Genomic DNA, 18,300 nt, shown 5'->3' with positions numbered 1-18,300 from the left:
TTGATTTCCATGACTCCCGTTGTTGAGCTGTTTCCGGCCAGTTATTAGTGGGCCTGCCACGTCCGCGCTTCTTTTGCGGCATCCACTTGGTGGCTATACTAGCCCACCTATCCGGATGCATGCGGCAGACGTGACCTGCCCAGTCCCACTTCAGCCTAGCGGTCTTATCCCCTACGTCAGCTATGCCTGTTCTGGAGCGCAGTGTAGTGTTTCGGATGCGATCCATCCTTGTGACACCTAGGTTCAGCAACTTTTTAAAATTACGAGATTTTTAGATTATACCTTTTTCATACTAATTAAATATTATTTTCAATGTACGCTGCCATCTGTGTGTTTGACATTGCTTGTCACCCTTTAAACATAACAAATTTTGCAATACATTGCGTCTTATAATAAACTTTAAAGTGAAATAAAAATCAAAACACAAGTTATTTTTAAAAGTTGCTGAACTAATGTTGGTCAGTTTGAGGAGTATAGCCTACAGCTTAATTTATTGCTCCTGTTACAGGAAACACCCGGTATAAACACTCCGAAACTGCTAACCCTACTCAACTCAGACATAATAAACAGTAATACAGTTACCAGAATGCGAATAATCACAATTGTTATTATGAAGCATCTATAAAATGTCGTCGTCCCCCTCTAACGGCCTTCGGCTGCCATTAGGCTGACAGAGATGTATGCCGAACGACATTTGCTTAGAATAGAATTACAGCGGTTTAGGTTAACTAACGTGGCTTTTTGGGTAGGGTTGCCAAAAAATAATTGGCGAATAATTTTTTTCAATGTACAGGGTGGCTAAAAATAAGTGCATTTCCGTTGCCAGGGAGGTTTTGGGATTAAACTGAGCAATTTTTACTATGGGACCAACCACGAAATCGCGGACCAAACAAAACAATGTTTATTGCAAAGATTGGGGAAAACGCGTTTTCACTAGTTAAAATAAATTTTCACGATATTCTGTTAGGGTAAAAAAATTGGCGCGACGACGTGCAAAGCGAGGTGGAGCGTGTTAGGTTAACGTTAACATACATCAAATTGCGTGAAAGTATATTTTCTATGATAAATATACAGAAAGGAAAATGGGAACTACGTTTGTATTGACAAGCGGTCACGTGATTTCGTCCCCTTTCCTCTTAACTAGGAAAACCCCATTTTCACTAACAACGGGTTTTCACGATAACGTATAAAAGTACTTAACAACGATAAATGGTTTAAATTAAGACCTCTAGAAAGTTGTATTGCGTCAAATATTAAAAAAAATCCTTGTAATTTTTGCTCTTTAAACACCTAAATAATAAAATGTACAAATTTTCTATATTGCAAAATGTATTTACCCACATTTACTGTTTTAATAATAAATAAATATTGAGGGACATTCTTTCGATACCCAAAGGTTGTCTGGAAGAGATCGCTTTTAAGCGATAAGACCGCCTGTTGTTACCTCTATCCAATTATGTTTGTTTATATTTCTGTGCGTTTATTGTAAACTATGTGAGGTGTGCAATAAAGAGTATTGTATTGTATTGTATTGCATTGTATTGTATTGTACTGTATTGTATTGTATTGTATTGATTATATTGTATTGTATTGTATTGTATTGTATTGTATTGTATTGTATGGTATTGTATTCTTACACAAATTGACTAAGTCTCAAGGAGGCTTGTGATGTGGGTACTCAGACAACGATATATTTAATATACAAATACTTAAATACATGAAAAACATCCATGACATAGGAATAAATATCTGTTCTCATCACACAAATAAATGCCCTTACCGGGATCCGAACCTAGGACCATCGGCTTCATAGGCAGGGTCACTACACTCGATCACTACCCACTAGGCCAGACCGGTCGACAAATTGTTTAAATACTGACGTAATAATAAAATACAGAACATTTTGTCAACATACAGTAGGCGGGCAAGCTGAATTATACGACGAGTGTATTTTATTTATTTGCTGTCCGTACGCAGTTCATCACGAGCGTCATTCCGGGACATCTTTGTTTCCAGGAAAATGACATTATCTTACCGTAATGTCGTCATTTGTTATACTTCATCCATTTGGGGAAAAGGATCCATCCTCTAAAATTTGCCATTTAAATCAATGACTTTTCGTTTTGACAGAAAGTTCAAATTCTATTGGCAGTTTTTTGTGGATTGGATCCTTTTCCCTAAAAGGCGTAATTATTTGTGTGTGATTGTGTACAATGCATGTTCTTCATCTACTTCCCAGTCGTATCCTCATTGCATGCATGTTAGGAATATTAGGATATATGTAAATAAAACACGACGACCGGTCTGGCCTAGTGGGTAGTGACCCTGCCTGTGAAGCCGATGGTCCTGGGTTTGAATCCCGGTAAGGGAATTTATTTGTGATGAACACAGATATTTGTTCCTGAGTCATGAATGTTTTCTATGTATTTAAGTATTTGTATAAGTATTATATATATATCGTTGTCTGAGTACCCACAACACAAGCCTTCTTGAGCTTACCGTGGGACTTAACCAATTTGTGTAATAATGTCCCTGTAATATTTATTTATTTATTTATTATATCTTCTAAATGTTATTTTTACATAAATATATTTAATGACAAAATTGCTGTATTATTATAATTTCTGTCTCTAAGCATACATAGGGACAGACGGACAGACAGCGGGAAGCGACTTTGTTTTATACTATGTAGTGATTCAGTTTGATTGTGATTATAATAATGTTTCGAGGTCCAACATCCAATATAAACATTTTCTTTTGAGAGAACTGCGGCTCGGCAAATGATAGGAAATAACACTTCATCCACGAACCCCGCTAATTAGCAGACCTCTTTGAGCTCCAATAACGAAGGGCTTTGAGTGACATTCAATCTATTTTAGGGACAAAAATGTAACCTTCATTGAGGCGCTGTGTTGATAACATGGAACTTGGGGCCTGTAAAAATGGATTGAGGTGATTATAAGTTTGTTCGTTCGTTGTAATTATGTGTCAAAATACCTCATTATTGAGAGTGTATAAGGGAGAGGTAGAAACGGGAGTTGGAAGGGGCAGACCTCGGCGGACTTTCTCTGATCAGATTGGGGAAATCCTGAAGAAAGGCCAGGTCAAGAGCACCCTAAACCGGCGAGCGTGTACGAGGAATGTTATGAAAGTGAAGGAAGCGAAAGAGGTATGTCAGGATCATAGCAAGTGGAAATCCGTGGTCTCTGCCTACCCCTCCAAATAGGCGAGATTATATGTATGTATGTATGTATGTATGTATGTATGTATGTATGTATGTATGTATGTACTTCTATTGCAGGACAGAAACCTGCCCCGTTTCCTCGCCAACCGGAGGGATGACTACAACCACCGATTCTTTGTGATCTTGACCAACGCCCTGAGAAGCCCTTAAGAAGCCCTACCCGCCTTAAGATGATAATGGATGACCACTTCTCCATACAAACTTAGTCCTCATTTTTCTCCCTGGGTATTGACATTATAGAAAATAAACCACACCAGCTGGTAAGTTGCATTTTATTCACATATGAGGCAAAGTAATCAGATGCAAATTTTTAATTTATTTTTTTATGTTTGCTGGTAGAATTGGCTTTTAAAAATGATTTTGAATGATATATATTACTTAATAACATTCATTTTGAGTCGTTTTGTTTTGATTTTGTTTGATATTTTACAGTTAGTACTTTCCTTGTTTTGGTGTGGTGAAAAATATTGTGTTTCACTCGATGGCAAAATTTATTTAACCCTCGTGCCTTGAAACCCTCGCAGCGCTCAAGATACCACTTTTCAGTTTTTTTTTATAGGCAGGCGTTTGACCACGATCCCACCTGATGGTAAGTGATGATGTGGTCTACGGTGGAGCACGCTTACCTATGAGATACCTATTAACTCTTAACGAAAACGTCTCAAAATGAAGATTCATCCATATCAACCTCGTTATTATCCACCGTTCTCCCATCAAAGCACGGTACTCAATTTGACACTGTACAAACACACAGTCCAAACAGGAAACGCAATTTTATTTTCCATTACAATCAATTATGGCGGGCTTTGGGGCCTCGCCTTGAAAAACCGGCGCAACGGGGGCCCAACGCAATTTGGTCGCCTAATTGTTGGGGCTTGCAATCTGGGCATTCGGTAATTATAAGCGGGATTGCCAATCGGCATCTGTTATCGTAAAATCCATAAAAGTAATAGTCACTGTCACTATGTAAAGTCGCCATTAGATATATTGTAAAGGTGCTAAGCGCCCTGGCAATAGGGGCGCGAGGCGTGTTCAGATATTTGTAAGCACCTTCGCCGCTCCGATATAATTATCTCATGGCGAGTGTAACATATGTCATTGCCTACAAATATAACCTCCACTCTTGACCAGGGCCGTGTTGCATAATAAACTACAACTAATATGACAAGCGGAACTCCTTTTCTAATTTCACTTATAAGAAAAGGAGTTCCGCTTGTAATATTAGTTGTAGTTAGTATTAGCATAGAGTAACTTATACTAGAGCGGTACTGTCATAGTAAATTTTGTAACCCCAGTAAATTCACTGCCATCTGTCGACACACTTTAAAACTAAAAATGAAGATTTATAAAAATATGATAAAATGTATTTAAATATAGATAAATGATTTTTTTATTTGCATTAATTATTTTTATGATTTTGACCCATGTTTTGTCACTGATATGCGTTAAAATTGTTAAATAACAAACGAAACCGTCAACGCCATCTATACGACAGTAGGCCAAATAGTAGCGCCCTCTGAACGAGAATCAAATTTTCTTGATTTTCGAGGCACGTTTTTTTCCTTTGACTGTATCCATTTATTACGGAGTTATATCTATCTTTGGTATTAGTGTATGCAACACGGCCCAGGGCCCTGTTTCTCGAAAATTACAAGCATTGAATTACAATTACAAGTTTCATGTAAATGTATGTAAATATTTATGTAAATGTATATTGTTACAAGAGCGGAGTTACAAGAGTTTTTCACAAGCGAATAATTAACAAATATAGTAGACCCGTTCCTGTAACTAAATATGTGTTCAAAACGCGAGAGTTAAAAGTGTTATAAGGTATTATAATAGAGTTTAGAGTAGAGAATTAGAGTAATTTCGTTCTCAAAGGCTGTAACTTTACACTTGTAGTTTGTGACTTGTCACTAAATTACCACGGACCCGGGTAAGTCCATAAACTACGTCCGGACCCGGGTATGTCCTTAAACTATGTCCAAAAGAGAGGTATGGGCACTGCGAATGACATCTCGCTTTGTGTGGTAGGGCACAGGACAGCGGATGTCATTCCAGATCTAGAGCAGAGCCCAACTGGGGAAGTACCTCCACCTTACAGAAAACCGCAGCCAAATAACACTAGACCCTACTCATAGTGTTGTGTTCCTGCCGGTGAGTAAGGTTGCCAGAGCTTAACGAGGGAGAGGAGTGTTAGGGTCGGCAACGCGCATGTAACTCCTCTGGAGTTGCAGGCGTACATAGGCTACGGAGACTGCTTAACATCAGGCGGGCCGTATGCTTGTTTGCCACCGACGTAGTATAAAAAAAAATACTAAGAGTCTTTGTATAGTGCTAATATGTTTTATCGTAAAAACGGATAATATATAAATAAAGAGATTGCATTTTATATAATCTCAAACGTGTAAGTTGTACATGGACTCTTAAACAGTAATTATGTATTTAAATGTTCTTATTATTACCTAGTGTAAGTGAACTGTGCTAGCGTCTGATTTCTATCTGGATCGTGCCCTCGTTGAACCTACGACCTTGTTTACTAAGATTGAATCTTTCTAGTGATAGAGACAGAGATTGTTTATTTGGAAAAACTATTATTGAAGCTTTTTCCAATAATTCTGGGAAAAAAGAAGCTTTGTTCAGTTTGTTCATTTTATTTCTGAAGATAGAAAGATAAGTACTCGTACCTAGGACCTCAAAAGAAAAAAACGGAACCCTTATAGGATCACTTGTGCGTCTGTCTGTCTGTCCGTCTGTCACAGCCCATTTTCTCCTAAACTTTGGTACACATATGTAAATTTGTGACCCAAAGACGGATATGTAACGGATATGTAATTTGGGGGGTAAATTAATAGGTATTTATTTAAGATTCTTACAGTGAGCTCTTTCATTTGATATGTAACACGATATATTTCTCAAAGAACGACGACCCCCCTTTATCTCCGAAACTACTGGGACAAACATTTTGAAAAAAAAAAACACAAAATAAGTAGTTCTTTCCCTATAGATGACAGGAAAATATATTAGAAATGTGCAGTGAAGAGTGAGTCGGACTTAATTAGTTTAATTACTTAGTTTTTGATCCGACCCCTACGTGTTTTTTAAAGACATTTACACTCACGTTTTACATAAAAAATTCGGCCAAGTGCGAGTCGGACTCGCGCACGAAGGGTTTCCTTACCATTATGTAAAAAACGGCAAAAAATCACGTTTGTTGTATGGGTATGTTGTAAACATTTGTTTTATTCAGTTTTTAGTATTTGTTGTTATAGCGGCAATATAACTACATCATCTGCGAAAATTTCGACTGTCTAGCTATCACGGTTCATGAGATACAGCCTGGTGACAGACGGACGGACGGACAGCGAAGTCTTAGTAAGGATTCCGTTTTTCTCCTTTGGGTACTGAACCCGTTGCTAGTACGGCAAACTGTCCAGAAACAGAAGCGGGGCTCCGTCGACTCAGGAAACGAGACAAGGAATTTCATAATCTGCCTGATTTTACGATCCGCCGCCGACATTCATTTCAATTCCACTTACGCATGTCTCTCCTGAATGCTTTATTTTGATTGTATTTTTTTTTTGTTTGCATATATTTTCCTGCATGCACTTTTTTGTAGTTCAATTAATTTATATTTTATATTTGATATCTCGTTCAAACAACGGCCATCATATTCAGTTTTGTTAAAATTTCTCAGTGAATTGTATTTACCCGGTTCCCGAGATACAGGCTGCGCCTAGTTTGGGGCCGATGGATATTAGCTTAATTGTAAAATCTAATTTTTTTGTTAAGTTCAACCTGTGATGTCAATTTGTAAAATATTTGGTAAATAAACGATTTGTATTGTATTGTATTGTATACAAGTCAGTGCATCTAGCGATCCGTCAAAGGTTCCTATAGAAAGGGCATTACACTAGGGATTCTAGGGACATTAAAGAAGTGGGTGACGGTCGCCTCGCGCTCGTTTACATAATGTAATCGATGTATTAACACGGGTTTCTGTCCCGGTCCCGGCTGTTTGCCGCAGGCTTTGGGTTTTTTAAGCGTACTTGGGTTTTGTTAATCTTTTACGTGCCTTTTACATACCAAAATTCGGTGAGATTTATATATTGAATGTATTTAAAAGGATTAGTCACGATAAGAAAGTTGCAATTACAGTTTTCAATGATTCACGGTTAGTTTCACTAGACTTATATTGACCGGGATATAGACCGTGATTACCGTGACCGTGATACAAAAGGTAATCACGGTCTATATCCCGGTCAATATAAGTCTTAGTGCCAGTTGCACCATCCGCACTTGACAGACTGATCAACGTCAACCGGCGCGCCGCGGCGGTTTACTATGAAACATTCCGTACAATAAAATTTAGCGAACTATTTAACGGTGACAAATAGTTTGGTGCAACCGACCCTAAGAAAGTTGTATTTTATTTATATGAGGCAAAATAATCAAATGCAAATTTTGAGTTGTTTTCTTATGTTTGCTGGTAGAATTGACTTTTAAATGATGATTTTCAATGATAAATATTTAACATTCATTTTGAATTGATTTCCTTTGATTTTGTTTTATATTTTACTGTTAGTATTTTCCTTGTGTTGGTGTGGTGAACAATTTTATGTTTCACTCGGTGGCAAAATTTGTTTAACCCTCGTGCCTTGAAACCCTCGCAACGCTCAAGATTAAATATTTTTCTAAATCTTTCGCTTGCTCGGGTATCAATATAGCACGAAAGTGTTCCATTGTTCGAACCACTCGCTAGTCGCTACGCTCGTGGAACAATTTTGGAATCTTCCGCTTGCTCGGGTATCAATATTAGAACGAGAGGTTAAACAACAACTTTGCCCACTTGTAAAACAAATAACTATTCCACATTAGTTACGTTACAAACGAGAGCAAGCCTAGAAATCTAAGATAAATATGATGCAAGATTTTCAAAATGTAACTATATAATACCCCTCGCGTCAAATGATGGTCCCTATTATAAAAACACGCACTAAAACTCCGAATTCGTTTACAACAGACTTATATTGACCGGGATATGGACCGTGATTACCTTTTGTATTGTTTTCGAGCTCCCGATATTCACCGCGGTCTACAACTTTGACACCCATCCGCTATCTTCAGTTACCCGTGAACAAGATGCATGTATGTAACTGCGTCAAAGTATCGGGACGTAACGACGGACGATGTCACTGCTCGAAAACAATACAAAAGGTAATCACGGTCTATATCCCGGTCAATATAAGTCTAGTGAAACTAACCGTTAATCATTCAAAACTGTTAGTTTACAATAAATTATTTATTTTTGAGTTACAAATCGAATAAGAGATTTGAAAACAATACAAATCTCATCAGCATATTCAGCTTGCGCTTTTTCCTCCCAGTCGTCAGTCGCGGCAATCATATCTGTCACTTGTCAAACATTTTATAAAATAATACTAAACGATCGTTTGAGATATCCTCAACATCTAATACTATGACAATCACTTTAAGTATCATTATGTTGGGCTCCATTTAAAAATAATTGAAGAAATATGTTTTTAGCGTATTTTTATTATGTACTTAAATATTACTTTTTTTATCATGTGTCTTACTTATTAAAGGCATTTATGAATTTTTGAATTTAATTTAATTGATTAATATTTATTTACTTTACTGACATAATATTATATAATTGAATTTGTTTCTCTTTTTTTTGTAACTTTGACATGTAATTTTATAGTGTAAGTGTAACATACCATGTATGATATAATAACATATAAGCGCCTTGGTTATAGACTGTAAGCTTATTTGTGAATAAATAAAATGAAATGAAATGAAATTACATTACTAAATAAATAATGAGTTAAGCTTTTAAAAAATGTGTACAAACATTTTCGCGAGTAACTAAATATAAAAAAGCCGGCCAAGTGCGAGTCGGACTCGCGCACCGAGGGTTCCGTACTTTTTAGTATTTGTTGTTACAGCGGCAACAGAAATACATTATTTGTGAAAATTTAAACTGTCTAGCTATCACGGTTCATGAGAGACAGCCTGGTGACAGTGGTGACTGACACACGGACAGCGGAGTCTTAAAATAGGGTCCCGTTTTTACCCTTTGGGTACGGAACCCTAAAAATTAACTTCCATAGGGACCATCATTTGACGCTAGAGGTATAATTATTAATTACCACTGTGCAAACTGAAACAATACAAACATCACAAACGGATCCACATAACGTTTTCCATTTAAACGTTCCCTTACCGGTCTATACGAGAATCCTAGCTTTCTTGGTAAGGTGACTGCTATAATAATTCTTGGCCACTCCTAACTCCTAACAAATCAGAAAGAAACAAGCCAATTGAAACCTTAAACTGAAATAAATATCATATACGAAGGAAAAAATGACCAAAGCCTCCAGTGTCCAGAGCTGGAAACGAACCAGCGTACCCCGTTAACCGGACAGGTGCCTGAACCGCTCGGCTATCCGGCCACGGTGGCATGGGTCGAAATTTCCAAGTATATGACAATTCCCGAAGGCTTGTGGCTTGTGGTTAAAATATTTTCATAGAAAATAATTTAATTTGTTCTTAGAGAGTTGAACCTTATTGTTAAGTGGCCAATTACCATGTAGTGGCCACTTTAGCAGTCACCCTACGTTGATAACTTTGATACGCCGTTAAAATATTTTCTCTAAACTTTAGAAATAAGAGATGGAAGCGGAACCTGCAAACCTGGATAAAACGTTGAGCGATTTATAACAGGGGTTCCCAGTCTTTTTCAGTCAGCGGAGCACTTGCAAGTTTAAAATTTAAACACGGCGCCGTAACCTAGCTAGGCTATTAAAAATATATAGGTAACAGGGTGAGGAGGATTGCCTTACGGCGCCCCTCTTCACGGGGCGCCACGGCGCACAGTGGAACCCCTGATTTATAAAACCCGCCACAGCGTTGCATAATTTTTAATAGAACCGCTAGAAGTTAAAATATAGATCATTATTATTTCACAAATTGTCAAAAGCACGATTACCACCGCAATTTTACAAATAAACAATTCAAGCACACCAGGGGTTTCCGCAAGTCAACATTCACCCGTCCAACGCAGAATCGACTGATAATTTCGTACCATTCATACCATGATAACGAATTATCGATCCTCATTATTTCATTAGTTATTCCATTACATAGAAATAGAGTGAATGGCTTATGTTAGAGCCCTCGAAGCCTGATCGTGATACACGTCATACAGGCCCTATGATTGAATTCCCTCTTTTTAGGGGTCCACCGGCATCACGTAACTAGTATTATCTTAACAATTGAAGAATATCTAGGAGTACTTTGTGCATAATTGCTAGACGTAGTTTTTTGTTTTTTTTTTAAATACTTCATTTAGCTCTCCAAAAACGGAGAAAACTAGGTATGTAATAGCTAGTAAATACTATATTTTTATTAGTATATGTTTGTATGTATTATGGGTATGTTTTGGAAGTGTGCTCCTTTCGGTAAATGAGGTGACTATCAATTAGTTATTATGACGCTGGTAGCATAGGTTTCCAACTTACAAGCCCATTCTATTCTAACGTCCACTTGACATCAAACCTATATGTGAATGATGTGAGTTTCACTCGCGCGTTCATTTCACTCGAACATGTATTACCACGAGCGAGACGCACACGCGGATAATAACTAACTGAAATCATTCACATTGTTTTCATGTCAGATGCACATTAGAATTGGCCTGTTACAAAACATTATAAAATAATGATGACACCCGAAACCCATCAGAAACTAAAGTACGGTAAACTTCTCTTCAAAACATCAAGTGTCAAAACTTCCCAACTCCATGTCATCACTGCGGAATCCTCCGTTTTTTCAGAAGAGGAAAACGCAGAGGCTGAAATAATTACGGTAAGGTTCGACCTCGATCACGTAGGGTGTAATTAAGCGGGGGCAGCGCGGAGGGCCCCGGGGCCTTTGTGAGTGTGTGATGAGGTGACTTAGTAGTGCTCGATGAATCTGTGATAATAATTTGGAAATGAATGTTGTATTAACAAGTTTGAGATCAAATCAAATTATATTTGTTCTCAAACTTGTTCATAGATGGCAGCACCAGTCTCTCTCGCTACAACGTAAATCCGTAAGGAGTTCGTTTAGGAGGTGCAAGCGCGCACTGCTTGCCCTTAGAGCTGGTCAAAGACGCCTAGTCTTACTAAGATGGCATATAGTCGAGAAATTCGGACGGGCACCGCCGTGGCGGGGTGGCCTAGGGGTTCATGGCGTTAGCCGCGATAGCTAAAGACGTCGGTTCGAATCCGGCCTTCACCACTGAAGGGCTTCGTCACTTTTTCTTTAATATATGACATCTATTACAGTTTTTAGGAATGTTGTATTGTTAGACTGAAATAAAACAATACGAAAATTCATCTCACTTATACAGATGTGTGTTGTGTATAGAAATCGATCGAATTATATCGATCGAAAAATCCATTATAATATCTTTTGATTTTCATTCTGTTGAGCTCTATATTCTTTTTGCAATGCAATGTATAGTATGAGTAACGTAACGCTTCGTATTTATTTGGTAAAAGACATCATTAAAATTATGACAAGGTTAAAAATAACACAACAAAACTGATTTTGACCTAGGTAGGAATTGCTGTAAATAGTATTTGTCGCTGAAATCTTTCGAAATACCCAAACCAACTTAAATCGGGTTCTATCTATATAGATATCTTGCTATAAAACTCCCGTGAGACTCAAACATATTAGATTATTTTAAACCGGGTCACTCACGTATTATTAAGTCGAATAGCTCGACATGTTTCGGTCCAATTTAGGAGGACCGTCTTCACGGAGACACGACACGTCTTCACTGGTCGAGGGCGTGGCGTGGAACATGTCGAGCTATTCGACTTAATAATACGTGAGTGACCCGGTTTAAAATAATCTAAGATGTCTTGCTCTTTGTGAAAGTGTTTTTAGTAGAAAAAGCTCTCCACTCTCCAAGTGAAAACTTTGCAACGTTTCTCACATTAATGAAGTCGCGTAAAACACTATGAGCGGTTTGTTTAATAAACCTCTGCTCCGAGTTGTGCTGCTCCATTTCTCTTTTAAAATATTCCACATCCCAAGTAACATCGTAAACGTTCGTTATCTAATAAAGTTTGTTCACGTATCTTCGCCTTACATCGACTTTATATTGTCTAATCATGCCCTGTGTATACAGCACAAATTTGCATATAACTTTGGTCTATACAGTGTCCCAGAAATTGCTTGCTACGAGGCTTGAGGCGACAGCTTAAACAGCCAGTGTGCGTTCGAATACTAAGCGAATCCTGCCATATTGCTCCCTACAACCCGGCCAAATTCAATAACTGAGCCTGCATCCGCACCGCCAACGTATTAGATGACATTGCAAAACGGTCGCGTTCTAACGAAATGTGTTTGCTTCTTTGGAGACACATTAATTCGAGCGTATAACTAGTCTCTCCTTATGCGAATATTAAACGGGTGGGCCCGCACGAACAATACTAAGTACTACTCTCTGGGTGTTAAAGTGGAATTTTGTTTGTGATTAGTTGGGAGCAGCTGGGGCGTATGAGGCCAGATGAAGTATGTAGGGTGGCGTATACGTTTAGCCGTTGCCAGGTGGGATTTATAACTCGGACGGGTTTTGAATAAAATCTGCGTCATAATTTGATATGAGGTCGTTAAAATCTTTAAGGCCAGTTATGGTGTTTTGGCAAGGAGACGTTAATTACAATAATTACAGTAAGATTTGTACCTACCGTGATGTTAACTGGGACATCAGTGAAAAACGACCGAGCATGTTTATGCAAAAGACTGAGACTTAGTGTTAAGAATACGCATTTGAAATAAGAGCTTAGTCGTCCACATATTGTAAATTAAGAAATTTGGATAATTTGCTTGGCTTTTGAAATAAAGATATTTAAACACCACAATTCAAAACGTTAAAAATCGTTCACACGGCTGGACGGCTTTCCCGAATAGACACTGTGTGATCGACTTTGAAGTCTTTAAACGTTATCTTACAAAATTTCGTGTCACTACGGTATTCGATAAAATCCCGTCCAGTCCGCGGCTTTAGACATATACCGAGTTTGTTACGCTGCGCCTTATGTAAGCTTGTTCGCGAACGCGAAGCGAAGCGGCGCGGCGCGGCGCGGCGGGCCCACGGCGTTCGCGTTCGCAACGAGATCGCCCACGTAGGATACTTCTATCTGTATCAAAGGATTGATTCACCCCGCGCCGCATCGCTTCGCTTCGCGTTCGCGTGTTGTTCGCCTACGTAGTATGCTGCGTTACAGTCGACGTGAAATATATTCATTTTTGGCCTTTTTATAAAGGAAGGTGCAAAAGTCCAACATATAGTTTGGCCAGGGACGGTCTCATTTCAAACAGACAGAGAGAATCATACTTTCTTTGTTTTACGCTATTACTCAAAAGAAAGGTATGAGTATAGTTTTTATTCTTTTTTACTGACAAATTTGGTTTGTCAGATTATATCTATGACGTCAACTGTGCAGTCGAGTTCATAAATATGTATACATATTTTCACCTTATTGCAATGGATTAAGGTGAAGAAATGTATACATATTTATGAACTCGACTGTACATGGACAAAAACAAAGAGCAATTTTCCCCGACACAGGGGCGCATGTAACCGTTTTACATAGCAAATTGAGATTGCTGGCAACATCGCCTTAATTAAGGGGGATGATTAAAGGCTGGCTATTTACGGCTTTAAGTAGGCTACTTCAGTAGACTAACTACAAGGTATTTGTAGTTAGTTTAGATAGACACCGTAAAATGGGCCTACTTTTCTCAAAAGTTTGCTCCCAAGTGCACTGTTACTTAGAGCAAAATTAAAATTACCCAGTGGGGAAAATAAGTGTAATAGGTAGGTAGGTATACAAACATATCGCGATTTCATAAGTAAACAAACTTTTATAATTTAATAACAAACGGGTGCCAAACGAATCTTCTACAGTCTGTACTTTTAACTATGAAGTATTTGACCATAGGAAATAATAGTACTTACCTATGGAACGTTCATTTCATTTTGTTTATTGCATAGAAAATGGTATGGCGTAGTATTTACTTTGTAAAAATATATAGTCTGTCAAATAACCTTGTCGGTAGAAAAAGGCGCGAAATTCAAATTTTATATGGGACGAATTTTTTCTACTAACGTTAATGGCTTGACAGACTATAATTATGCAATTAAAAAAATAATATACACGTAACAAGAACGTGATCGCAATAAATAACACAATAATATCAGATTCATAAATGTGGTAATTTATAATTTACACCATTAATGCTTGTAGTACTGGGTGTAAGAAGCACTTTCACTGCGTATAAACTATGCTATTAGCTACGAACCACAGAATAAGTAATAGTATTTTCATATAGAACGGCCACGCACCGCCCCGCCCCGACTTGAATTACCTCGGCCCGCGACAGCAGATTAACGGCCGTTTGCCGGCCGCTCAAGTACTATTTTTAAGCAACTTACTCACACTATGACGCATGCCGCGTGTACAGATGTGCCGTTCACACATAGAAACGCAAGTGATTTTTGATGTATAGCGTGTCCGCCCTGTGTACGAACGTAGCGCTACGATCTTAGCCTAGTAATGTATGCGTAACATCTCGAACACGAAACACTATTATATTTACATAAGGCCGTTCCATCGGTTTGCCGCTGTCTTTGTCACATTTCGCAAGAAAGAACGGGAAAGAACATACGCGCCAAGTGTCAATTTCGATCGAATTTTGTCGGTTTTTATTTATTTTAAAAACGTTACCTTACAATATCGAAATTCTAAAGCTATGAAATTACTATTTATGTTAAGATTGTTTTTTCTTCTTTTTTTGTTTATAGTATCACATAATAAATAACCGAGTAAAGTAGGATTAAAAGTCCGAGTTAGAGGTTACTTTGGGAATTAATTGTATCGAGCGAAGTGTCATAATTCGTGTATCGGAAGCTATGTTGTTAAAGATAATATAGTCAAGAACTACATATATTTTTTCCACGTCTACGAATATCAACGTCTCTTAGAAAAACATGATCATATAAGGAGATTTTTCGCCTTCTGGCTCAGGGAACCGCATTACTAGCAAAAATATGTTGTGTGGTCAAAATAATTTTTAGTTTGTAAGATTATAATGCATGTACCATTGTACGTTAGTCTGTAAGATATGAATCTATGGGTCTTTGATGCCTGATAATATATATTTTTTGATTTGATTTGATGTGACACTGTTTAAAATAACCGTACGGCATGCATCGGGTATGTAAAATTAGTGTATACACTTACCCTAGCACGCGACCGAGTGCCCTGTTGGTAGTCTGAACCATAGCCGCGTCCCTGAAAGGAAAACAGAAATTAGTTAAAACCAAGGATGAAAGTAAAGTCATCGTAACAATGATTTGTTCAAGCTTATTAATGGCGAATGCATTCAAAAATATTATACATGTCGTGGCCAGATCATAGATTATGATCATTTGAAATGCCATTATAGAAAATGATCAATTTATGATACGGTTAGGTTAGGTTTGACTTTTTCATGATGTGACCAACCGATCATTTCATGAAATGATTGCCACATCATGAAATGGGATTAATTGTGATTCGAAATGATAAATTATTTATTATATTGAATTCATAATGATGAAATGGATATTCCAATATATGTACTTCGTTGTTGTTGTTTTTATAACATTTAGTTTTTATTCTAGAAACATTCTAGACTAGCATTTTTTATACAATTTTTTTTCGAATCGGGCTGATTGTCCGATCCGACATCAGATGCCGGATGACGTTTGGAGAAAAACAGCTTCTAGAATGCTCTATGGCATTAAGTCCCTTTTTTTATAGTATCAATGCCATCTTTTGAACAACAAACAAAAATTAAATGTATAAGACTTCAATGGCACTTTTTACTTTTTGCTTCTTTGTAGTCGTAAACATCAAACATCAAACATTTATTCAGCAAATAGGCCACAGGGGCACTTTTACATGTCAATTTTTACAAGCAATAAAATTAACCAAAACTTAAAAATTACCGTACCTATCCGACATCCGATATCGGATCGGAAAATGTAAAATAGCTTTTATATTCGCACTTACGTGTACACGATGAAAACGCGATCATTTTATCTCAGCTGGCGTTTATAATTTGTCTACATTTCAACTTTTAAAAAAACTTTTCTTGAAACAAAACTGTTTCTATCCGACAATAAGAGGGTTACTCCCGCAATCGTACGTAACCAATAAAAATCAAATCACGGAACATTGCCAATGTAGCTCAAAAAAGCCATCAAAACTCGACCGCTCCCATAATAATAACCACGAACTTTCTAGAATCGAGCAGTTGAATATAGTACTATTCTAATCTTAAGCCGATTTACACGGTAAACTTTTGCCACTGAAACTTGGGTTACAAGGAGATGAACCAACCGCCGGAGACACAGATTGTATAATTTATAGCAGAAGCGCCACTGAACAAAAGTGGAAATTATCTATCAATTCGCAATTAGGTATACTCGTGTTACCAGCTTGTACCCTGCAAGCCACAGTGTTAATTTAATAAAGAATCTTAAACCTAATGACCATAAACTGTTATGCAAATTGAATATTATAATTAGGTATAATTACTTTCGCTCACATATCTATGTATTTCAATATGAAAAAGTGAATTCATTCAGACACGTGTTTTAAGTAAAATTAGTACTTTTAGAAATAAATTTAAGTAAAACTTGAAATCAGTTTACTAACCACGCTGAGCGTGCTCAACAAATGGTCACGAATAAAATTCGTAATTGGAAACCATGCCAATATAAGAACTTTTTGACCGAGCGTCAGCGAAGGTCTCCGTTTCAGCTTGGACAGATTGCTTTCGTGTCCTGATATTCTCCTCTGCGGGTCGCATTTCTCAACCGATACCCGTGAAATTTTGTGAACAGTTTCGGTAGTCAGATATTACTTTTCTGTCGTTTCGTTTTTAACAATTATATTTTATTTTTACATTTGTTAAGCTTATGAATACCTCGTATTAAGCTCACAGAGCCACTAGTTTAAGGTTGCCATGTGTCCCCTTAAACCGGGACATGTCTCCGTTTGAAGCTTGGTGCCCCGCCATTAAGCAAATTGTCCCCGTCAATGCTCAGAATTGCTCAAGGGTTGACATACGTCCCCGTTTGCAGCTTGGTGTCCCGGTGATACTCAACGGAGCAATATTTGCAACCCCCGTGTCGCTAAATTAAAAACGCAAAACGCAAACAATTGTCTGGGTCGACGTCTACACTTATGGCAACCCTTTAAGTTTACGAGTGACATATCTGTAAGTATTCTCTAATCTAAGCCCAAGACGGCAGAAAGTTAGGTAACCACATAAACGCTCTGGTAAGCGCCCTGTCGTTCCAATTACAGATTAGTGAATTAACATCCTTGTCCCATTGCAAGAGTTAGTTACCATGGCGTAGTTTCTGCATACGTTTTAGCAAATTTCCTAAGGACTCAGTGGCTGTACAAAGTGATTAATGTAATTAGGTATTTTATAGTGGACGCTGGATTTACTGACAGCTAATGTGATTTGAATTTAATTAACTCTTATATAACGCATTTTTTTAGCATATATTTAGTAAAAAAAATATTGTTAATAAAAAAATCATAAGTTAGTTATAGTTTTGTCTATTTTGTGCCCAATAGACAAGAAATGATCCCGGGTCTCTCAATTACTCTAAAATATACTTGTGTTTAACAAAAATCTTATCCCTTGACATCATTTTATACAAAAATTATATTGCTACTAGCTTTTGCCCGCGACTTCGTCTGCGTGGAATCAGTAACAGCAGCTAGAGTAAGTTTAGCGCCTGAATAAAGTGTAATCAATCATTCAATTTGAGCATATTATAAGCTTAATTGCTTGTCATCAATTATTAGGCAACTCATTAAAACTCTCAATTTAACCCCCCTTTTCACTCTGTTTAGGGATGATTTCCGACATAAAAACCATCCTATGTCCTTCCCCGGGACTCAAAC

The 18,300-nt window shown here is 37.5% G+C and overlaps 1 protein-coding gene and 1 long non-coding RNA gene across 11 annotated transcripts in view; one reads left to right on the top strand and one right to left on the bottom strand.

The window, feature by feature from the left end:
- LOC134742269 (disintegrin and metalloproteinase domain-containing protein 11) overlaps positions 1 to 18,300 on the bottom strand; it is a 784,213-nt gene that overhangs the window by 301,523 nt on the left and 464,390 nt on the right. For all 10 annotated transcript variants that reach the window (XM_063675307.1, XM_063675303.1, XM_063675305.1 and 7 more), the window contains one exon: positions 15,574 to 15,624. In XM_063675307.1, coding sequence (XP_063531377.1) covers positions 15,574 to 15,624 — 51 coding nt within the window. The remainder of the gene's footprint in view (positions 1 to 15,573; positions 15,625 to 18,300) is intronic.
- Positions 1 to 18,300, top strand: part of LOC134742286 (uncharacterized) — a 529,938-nt gene that overhangs the window by 105,356 nt on the left and 406,282 nt on the right. The window lies entirely within an intron of this gene.

The sequence above is a fragment of the Cydia strobilella genome, chromosome 6 (genome assembly GCF_947568885.1).
Source record: "Cydia strobilella chromosome 6, ilCydStro3.1, whole genome shotgun sequence".
Classification (NCBI taxonomy): Eukaryota; Metazoa; Arthropoda; class Insecta; order Lepidoptera; family Tortricidae; genus Cydia; species Cydia strobilella.
Note: the sequence above shows the minus strand (reverse complement) of the source record. Positions and strands in the feature narration are given on the sequence as shown.